This window comes from Tupaia chinensis, unplaced genomic scaffold (genome assembly GCF_000334495.1).
Source record: "Tupaia chinensis unplaced genomic scaffold, TupChi_1.0 Scaffold000138_1, whole genome shotgun sequence".
Lineage (NCBI taxonomy): Eukaryota > Metazoa > Chordata > Mammalia > Scandentia > Tupaiidae > Tupaia > Tupaia belangeri.
The window spans coordinates 883774-893607 of record NW_006159608.1 but is presented as its reverse complement, the minus strand read 5'-3'; the positions used below and the strand labels follow the sequence as shown (position 1 = coordinate 893607).

General features: G+C 41.1%; 1 protein-coding gene across 1 annotated transcript in view; it reads left to right on the top strand.

Moving 5' to 3' along the window:
* Positions 1-9834, top strand: part of BST1 (bone marrow stromal cell antigen 1) — a 55642-nt gene that overhangs the window by 31722 nt on the left and 14086 nt on the right. The window contains exons 7-8 of the mRNA XM_027770441.1: positions 1083-1169; positions 3891-3950. Coding sequence (XP_027626242.1) covers positions 1083-1169; positions 3891-3950 — 147 coding nt within the window. The remainder of the gene's footprint in view (positions 1-1082; positions 1170-3890; positions 3951-9834) is intronic.

The following is a 9834-nucleotide window of genomic DNA, read 5'->3' as shown; positions in this document are numbered from 1 at the left end:
AGGATTTCATGGAATAGATTATCAATGCCCTTATGAGTCTCTTTGCCTTTTGGGATGCCAGTTATCTGGATGTTTGGACGTTTGATGGTATCTAGTACTTCTCTTATATTATTCACAAAGTTTTGGGCAGTTTTCTCCGTCTTCATGGTGGATTTTTCTAGGCCAGCAATGTTCTCTTCTACATCTGAGATTCTATTTTCTGTATGATCTAGTCTGCTTTTAATACTTTCAAGGGAGATTTCGACTTCCTGTATTACAGCCTTCATCTCTAACAGTTCCACTTGATTCTTCTGTAAAGTGTGAAATTCCTCTTTCAGATCTTGCAAGAATTTCCTCACCTCCTGGAACTCATCAGCTCCTCTTTCCTGCTTCTTCTGCAGTTCATTGTCTCTCTTTTCTTCCATCTCTGTTACTTCGCCATTATGAATGTTCTAAATTCTTTGTCAGACATTTCCATGATTTCCATTGAACTGTGTGTGGATGAAGAGGAGTTATTCTTTTCCCGTGGAGGAGAGGTATTTTCCTGCTTTCCCCTATTTCTTGTGGCCCTGTGGTGATTTCTAGTCATGTGATGGATGGTGTGTTTCTTCCCACACTTGAAGTTCAATCACTCGAGTTTGTGGGCTGGAGGCTTAATTATCAGTGGAAAATCTTCATTTCACTTATTCCCCTGAAGTCACTAGTTCTCAGGAGCCATAAAGGTGTCTTCTCTTTTTGTTGTTATTTAAATTTTAAAGTTAATACACCACAGGTTGAACAGGCTAGTAGTCAATGCTGTGCTGGGATAGGTCATGACCCCTGTTACTCAGTGGTGTGACTGTGCATATTGGCAGACACCCTGGCCGTCCCAGCATGGCTTGGCTTCTTCAGATCTGGTGTTCAGTCCTCAGAACACGTTCTTCAGGGCGCTGTGAGTTTTTTGGAAACGGCGCCATTTATACCAGAGATTATGATTTTCACTATAAGAGAATACCTGGGAGGACATGATTAAAGACTTTTATTATAGTTAACCTAGGAACAACTTCCTCTTCCCAACCTCTTTTTATATGTTTATTTTAAAAGTCTATGTTTTCATTTTATAGAGAATCATGTGGAGAAGGCAGCGTGAAAATCCTGGAGGAGAGACTGGAGAAGATGGGGTTCCAGTACAGCTGCATTAATGATTACCTGTAAGTGGTGTGGATAACCAGTGTGCACACTCAACGGTGTAGTGCTGATTTTGTAGGGGTGGGCTGTTGAAAGAGTTTGCTAGGCATCAGCTCTGAAGGCCACAGCTCTGTGCCTTCTGCATTGCCTCTGGCAGTGGGAGCAGGGTGTGCTTTCTGAACAGGGTCCTGTCTGGGCCCCACCACTTGTCCAGAGGCTACTTTAATGACAGTTGAAGGACATACACAGAAACCAAGATTGTATCATTTATACCCAGTTTCCTCCTCCTTGCTCATGGTATGGTGGGTAACTGGGAACCTGCACCTGGGTTCCTGCACCTTTGGATGCCTAGGGATCCTTGTCCACGATAGACACTAAGGTGGATTTCTTTTTTTCTTTTTTTGGTTATGCCATACAACTTGAAAATAATTACCTGAAGAATTATTTCCTTTTTTTTTTTAAGAATTATTTTATTTAACTTTATTTATTTATTTAGATTTAGCCAGAGAGAGACGGAATAAGATAGGGAAAGTGAGAAAGCAAACCACCAGGTCTAGGACCTGAACTGTGGTCGATCATGTGGAAATCTAGTACCCTTAACCACCATGCCACTTGCTGGCCCTGAATGCAAAATTTTGAGATACTTATAGGTGGATATATCTTGACTGTAGACCATTAAGAAAATAATGAATTACCATTTTTTGAGTAAATATGGGCCAGGTGCTTATACTCAAATATTTGAGAGTCTTCCTGCTTCTCAGAAGTTTAGAAAAGGCTAGCTCAAACCTTAGAGCAGTTGTAAGCCCTCCCCTGGAATCAGAACTCATGTTTCACCTTCTCTCTGCCTCGATTCCTAAGTCTGCAGGTGTGCTGGTTCCTCAGGGGGCTGGATTCAGACTTGCAAGGACTCAATGGCTTTCTTGGATATTTATGGCATGGCAGAGAAACTGTATCATTGTTCTTTTCATCCACAGTCATGGTAATCCTGCTGGCTCTGCTAACCTTTGACTTCTCCAGATTTGCAGAGACCAGACAATTCTCCCAGCTTAGCAAAGGCTCCTGGAAGTGGACTGCTCCCCCATCTCTATGTCATCCTAAGAGAAAGAGGCCCTCAAAAATGTTTTGTTATCTGCATCATTTTACTCACATATCATTGCTAATACTGTCAGTAAACTTAAAAATTAAGTGTTATTTACCACCCCTTTTAAAAAACAAGGCAACTATGTGCAGAAGAATGACAACCACAGCAGGTGGATGAATGGGTATTTGCAAGTTCAGTGTACACACGCAACTAGCACACAGGTCAGGAAGCAGCACCAACACCACAGCCCATCCTCGGCCTTCCCTTTGTTTTCCAGGCTGAACCTCTATGGTGACTACTCTCCACATCTGTAATGTCATCGGTTAGTTTTGTCTGTCTCTAAGCTTTATATAAACATTGCCTTTTTGTAGATGAATCAGCACTTACATGTATCACGCGAAGTCAGCACTCCGTGACAGCTGTGTTCTGGAACTCATTTTCCATGGCCTTGAACCATGCTCCTGTTATTAATGTGTTCCTCCTCCCTTAAAATGAAAAAACGGGCCATTCTTACTGTAAAAGAGAGTTCAATAGTAGAGAAAATTATGACAAAAAAATTACATAGTTACGATACTTTGCTGAGGAATTCTCCCTGAGGAGTCATTCTTCATTCAGTCATCCAGCACAGCTGAAGCCAAGCCAGAGCTCAGTCTCGCTCAGTCTCCTTCCCCTCCTGGCTATCCTGAGCCGCCTGCTGCTGTCCCTCCTCTCTAGCGTTGTCTCACCTCAGCTGCATCAGGACTCTTCCCTCCCAAGCCTGACTCAGTTCTACTCAGGAAGCAGAACTTTCTGCCTCCCAAAATTCAGGCGGTATTGCCTTCTGTCTGGTCAGTCGATTTTCCCATATTCTAGTTAATTTTGGTGGAGCTTTGTCTTTTCATATTCTCTATTATGTCTCAGTTGGATTCTGCTAGCACTGTATTAAATCAGACTCTCAGTCCCTTTTTGACCATCAAACAACAATGAACTCCTTTCATAAAAAACCAGATGTGTGAAGTAGACTTCAGTGAAAGTAGACAAGTTCAAGGAGTGATCACACAGCATGCCACAGAGTAAACAGTATAGCTCTCCTGTTCTGAATCCTTTCCCTCTGGTCATCCTGCCACAGAGATGACTTTGCTGGCCTGCTTCCTCTCTAATGCCCCATGAGCCACGTTACCCAGCTCCTCTCTGCATTCTGCTTCACTTTGCCTTCTGGCTGCCCTCTACTGGCCAGAGCAACGTAGCTCTGTTCATTGATGCCTGAGAACTGGCCTTCCCCTGTGCTTCAAGCACCACCTTGCCCAGAGTATTTATTGAAAGGTTTAAAGAAGTGCTGACAAGCTCAGGCTCTGCAGCCGGCCTGCAAGCTCCAACTTCAGCTCTACATCTCACTGTCGTGAGGGCTTGGGGAAGGCGCTTCCGTCAGTTTTCTCAACTATAAATTGGAGATGAAAATAGAACCAATCCATTTTGTTGTGAGGATTAAATTACACGATCAATGAAAAATACATAATCAAGCTTCTTTCCATTCTTCACAAGTGCTGGCTAATATTTCAAAAATAAATAGCGTGTGCATTCTTTCAGGACAGAGGCTTTGTGTCTGTCGGCTTTGCAGATACATCATAAGAGTTTGATGAATGAAAGCTATTTAAATAATTGCTTAAATATTTTCTTTCTGTAGACCAGTGAAGCTCTTAAAGTGTGTGGACCACAGCACTCATCCTGACTGTGCCTTGAAATAGTAAGTTACTGTCATAACCCTAATCTCTCTTTCCTGGGGTAACTGTTCTTATCACAGAGCACAGGTAAATTACAATATGATTTTACACCTGCCCCTTAACATGCCTGGCTGCAGAGTAAGGGTTTTACTCTGCACTGCACTTCTCTCAGTGTGTTTGAGCTGCGAGGTTGGAACAGGTTTCACAGGACCTGTGCTGAGCTGAACCAAACTCTTGCCACGTACTGTGGAGCAGAAGTGGCCCAATGCCATCCTCTGCTGCAGTAGCACTTATTTTAGCAGAAATTCGAGAAGTGAGGCAGCATAAGGACCTTTTAGCTTTTGTTTCTTATTCCTAATGTAAATTTTAATTAAAATGTTTTGAGAAGGTAATAAATATGTGCAGGATAAGATTCAAAAGTATAAAAGGGCAGAGAAAGTGAGCAACCTTTCGTCCTCTATTCCCAAACCACTCAGTTTCCATATCTAGAGGTGACCACTAGTTTCTAATTTCCTGTGTATCCTTGCAGGGTATTGTGTGCTGTTCACAACACATACACACAAACGCACATGTACACAGACATGCAGGCATATTTCTGTTACACTATTTGTATTAATGAGAGTATACATAGGATTCTGAACCTTGTGCTCTTCACTTAACAGTCTTAAACCTGTTTCTTTTTTATAAAGAATTAAAAATTTTTTAATAATTATTTATTCAATTTTTAATTTATTCATTCATTTATTTTAATTTGACCAGAGAGAGACAGAGAGAGAGAGGGAAAATGAGAAAGCAAGCCGCCAGGTCTGGGACTTGAACTGTAGTCGGCCATGTGGGAGTATCCAGCACCCCAACTACCATCCACCTGGTGGTCCCATATAAAGAATTGTTTTATTTAACTTTATTTATTATTATTTATTAATTTGACCAGAGAGAGACTGAGAGAGAGAGAGAGAGAAAGTGAGAAAGCAAGCTTCCATGTCCAGGACTTGAAGTGCTATCAGCCATGTGGGAGTCCTCCAGTCCCTTAACTGTCACACCACCTGCTGGCACCAAAGTTGCTTCTATGTTTGTAGACAAAGCTTCCTCCTTCTTTTTTTCTACTTTTTTCCCTAGAGCTTATTTTATGTTGTTTCTTTCATGAGAGGTAGAGTGTTGGGCACCTCCAACAGCTTTCACACTGGGATCTCCCCTGGGGTCAACCCATCGGGATCACTTTCCAGCATACCCAGCATGTACTAGGGGATCTCAGATGCAAACCCACCATCTTGCTGTGTTGGTCCAGCATCACAAAATGTTGTTCTACCTGTGTGCCAGAGCTGGCCTAACTTCCTTCTTCTTCTTCTTTTTTTTTTTTTTTTTAAGAATTCTTTCTTTCTTTCTTTGTTTTTCACATGAGTTTTGATAGAGAGAGAGAGAGAGAGAAAGCCATGTCCAGGACTCGAACCATGGTTGGCCATGTGGCAATTCAAGCCCCTTAACCACCACACCATCTGCTGGCCCACTTCCTTTTTTTTGATAGCTATATGGTAATGTCTTTGATTTGACTAATAGGCACCATATACATGCTGGGAAAAAGCCATGTTTCACATTATAAAGATGTACAGTGGTTATTTGTAAATAAAAAAAGTTAAAAAATAATTTTAAACATAGCTATGAAATAGCATATTGTGTTCAAGTATTATGATTCATTTAACCTCATTTCCATAGGAAGCCATTTAGATTATTCTCAATATTTAGCCATATTGGGAACCAGCAGTTAGCGTAATGGCTATGTCGCTGGACTCCCACCTAGTCGACCGCGGTTCGCGTCCCGGACCCGGTGGCTTGAAACTCACGCCGGGCACGTGTGCGTGCATGCCCAAGGAGCGTGAGAGGAGAATGGAGGAGAAGGGATTGCGGCGTGCCCATCCCCTCTGGGAGGTGATTTCTTGCTTTCTGTCTCTCTGTCTCTCTCTGTCTGTCTGGTGAGCGCATGCGCCCTATAGCAAAAAACAACCTCTCCAAAAAAAAAAAAATTTAGCCATATCAACAATAAATCAGAGGATTATTTATTTTTCTTCAACTCTCATTTCCTTAAAGTAATTGCTTTTAATATCTTAGTCTAGCTCCTCCTATAAATTTTCAGTGGAGGGGCCACCAGTTAGCATAATGGCTATGTTGCTGGACTCCCACGTAGTTGACCACGGTTCGTGTCCTGGACTTGGTGGCTTAAACTCACACCGATCGCGTGTGCGTGCATGCCCAAGATCCTGAGAGGAGAATGGAGGAGAAGGGATTGTGGTGTGGCCATCCCCCCTGGGGGGTGATTTCTTGCTTTCTGTCTCTCTTTCTCTCTGTGTCTGTCTGGCGAGCGCACGTGCCCTATAGCAAAAAACCTCTCAAAAAACAAAAAAACTGTCCAAAATTTTCAGTGGTCAAATGCACATATGTTACCCCACGCAGATTAAAACTTGTTCATTTGTTTGTTTTATCTTAGTTTCATTTATTTATGTGTCTGGTTTTGTACAAAAAGCACAGACTATAAATACTGTTCTACCATAGACAAAGAAAGTCCTTACCAATATAACAGCACCATCCTTTCAAATCTGCTCATACCCGTGTCTCAGTCTTCTGGTATCTGCAGATTAGTGGCCATTTAATCTTTTCCCAGTCATAGGCTGGCTTAGTTGTAGGTTGTTGTGGTAATTGTGTCATTATTATTAACAATGCTGAAATATAATCCTTGATTGTATACCTTGAGCTCTTGTGAAAATATTTGTGTAGAATAGATAACCAGAAATGAAGTTGCTGGATCAAAAGATGTGTGTAATTTTGGATCTGAATATTTTATGCCAAATTTTTATATTTTTCAAAAAGGCCACACCAACATACACTAGCACTAATAGCATATGGTAGGCAATCCTTTCTCCACTCTTTCACTGATGTGGGTATTATGTATATTCATAGATAATATATTAATTCTATATTTGTACCTGTATCTTTGTCTGATTTTTGCCAGTCTTATATGTAAAACATATACTTAATGTTGTTTTGATTTGTGTTGACAAGACTTCTTATCCTACCATCTGAAATCTTTCCCCTTCATTTCCTATCTGGTAAAATCATACTTATCTTAGAGGACTGATACAGTTTAAATATGCCCCCCAAACTTTATGTATTTGAAACTTAATCCCTATTTTAATGGTATTAAGAAATGGAACTTCTAAGAAGAGATTATGACATGAGATCTCTGCCTTTGTGAATGGAGTAATACCGTTATCTTTGGAGTGAGTTAGTTATCCCAGGAAAGGGTTCTTGAAAAAAGAATGAGCTGGGTCAAATTTCCTCTCTCTGTCTTAAGAACTTTCTTGCCCTTTCTTCTTTTATGGGTTGACGCCTTTACCAGATGCTAGCATCATCCCTTTGGACTTCCTAGACTCCAGATCCATGAGTCGAAGAAACGTATATTGTTTATAAATTATCCAGTCTTTGGTATTTAATTATAGCAGCAGAAAATGACCTAAGACAAGGATCCAATTTCAAATGTTCCTCCAAATGTAAGGTTTTCTTGGATTCTTAGATGGTTTGAGGAACTCCTTTCTCTTTGATTCCAAGGATTTTGTACCTAATTTGATTATAGTTCTTCACTCTTCTTAGCCGTGTCATAATTCACTCTGCATCACCAGTGTTCCTCATTTGATTGGGTCAATTTCTTCTTTGTGTTTTTCTTGGTGTTTCTCATTATAGTAGCATATAATAGGTGCTCCAAAAATATGTGTAGGAGACACTTTTCCATCTACAAGGGGGAGAGAACTAATCAGGGCTAGACATCAGCTATATTCTAGACATTGTACTTCATAGAATATTTTGTTCATCTGTATAAGTAGTTCATTAGACAGATAGATAGATATAGAGAGAAGAACATTAGCTAATCATCCCCATATAGCTTTTCTCTTCATTTAGATGGACTCATGGCTCCTAAGGATAATTATTCCTAGCCTCCCTTCCCATTGTGGCCTAGTGTGCAACTTCTGAGTTAGGCACTTGAAAGGAAGGAGCCTACATTCCCTTTTTCCTTTCCTACTGGCCACTGAGTGGGCCCAGAAGATGTGGACCCAGAATAAGTCATCTTTAAGTGGAAATACCACAGCAACACACTAGAAGGAGACTGAATGCCCATGTATCATGAAGCCATGATATCAGCCCTTATACAATTACTGAGAGAAAATAAACATCTGTCTTCTTGAGGGTACCGTGATTTGGGGTCATTTTAACAGGAGCCAAACTGTATCTGAACCAATGCAGATTAATTCTATTATCCTCCCTTCCAAGATGAAAAAACTGATTCAGAGAAGTTCATGAAGGATTCAACCAAGACCACCAACTAGTGAGGGGAGAACCAGGGTCTGAAGGGACCAATGAAGCTACCAGAATTCACTCTTACAAACAGTATGCTCTTTTGATTGGAAATTGGGACCACAGATGATCCATCTCCATTATGTATACTAGGAACTAACATCCCAGGATGTGGTGAAACAGAGAGACGGGGGGAAGGTGAGAAATCACCCCTCTCAGGGAGAATGGCCATGTTGCAGTCTCTTCTCCTCCATTCTCCTCTTGGGATTTTGGACACACATACACACATGCCTGGCACATTTTTTAAACCACAGGTCTGGGACTTGATCCATGGAGTCAGCTACATGGGATCCAGTGACTTAACCACTATGCCACCTCCTGACCCCAGCATGTATTTTTTTGAGACCTCTTAGGGGAGATAAGGAATAATCTATGAGTATTCTCTTTATCCACCTGAAAACAAGTCTCCCTCATGTCCCTACTGCTCAGAAGGAGGTTTCCCCCCACCAAGTCCAAGCTTCTCCCCCCCCCGACCCCGAACTCCCCAACACTTCCTTCACACTGGGAATTTCGTTCCAGGCCAGTTTTGATTCACTTCCCTAAAGATGCTATGTGCTTTCTTTCCAATAAATCTGTAAACACCTTTTGGCAGTGGCAAGAGCTCTGCATTTTCAGTCAGATGGCTTGAAATGGGCAGTTTTCTTATCTACAAAACCTCCTGAGCTTAATATTTAAAATTACAGCCTCACGGTTGGCAGGTGGCATGGTAATTAAGGTGCTAGACTCCCACATAGCTGACTGGGGTTCAAGTCCTGGACCTGGTGGCTTGCTTTCTCTCTTTTCTTTTCTCTCTCTCTCTGGTCAAATAAAACAAAAATAACAAATATAATGAAATAAATATTTATTTATCATTATTATTCATACATTCAATTGCTATACATCATTTAGATTGTAAAGAGATCTTACCAAGCATGATGTACAGCTCATTTGAGCCCAGCTGAGAATATTATACACATCTTCATCAACAGATAATAAATCATATCTGTGTCCCTCAAGTGTCTTACCTCTCTATTTTTCCCCAAATTTCCTTTCCTACACTCTTCCCCTCCCACACACTCCTTCCTCTTTGTCTCTAGTGTCCATAACAATTTTTAATGCTTTTATGTTCTCCAGTCTTTCAGTCTCTACCATAGAGTGGACAGTAGGTATGTGTTAAGTGGAGACATACAATGTCTCTCTTTCATAGCCTGACTTACTTCACTCAGCAACAAATCTTCCATATTCATCCACTTTCTATCAAATTCCAGGGCCTTATTTTTTTGTGGCTGAATAGTATTCCATAGAGTATATGTGCCACAATTTTCAGTCCATTCATCTGTTTGTAGACATTTGCATTGGTTCCATGTCTTAGCAATCGTGAATAATGCTGCAGTGAATATAGCTGTGCAAGTGCTTTTCCAACTGAGCATTCTCCTTTGGGTAGATACCCAGGAGTAGAATGATTGGATCATATGGTAGTTCTATTTGAAGGTCTTCAAGGAACCTCCATATTGTTCTCCACAGTGGCTG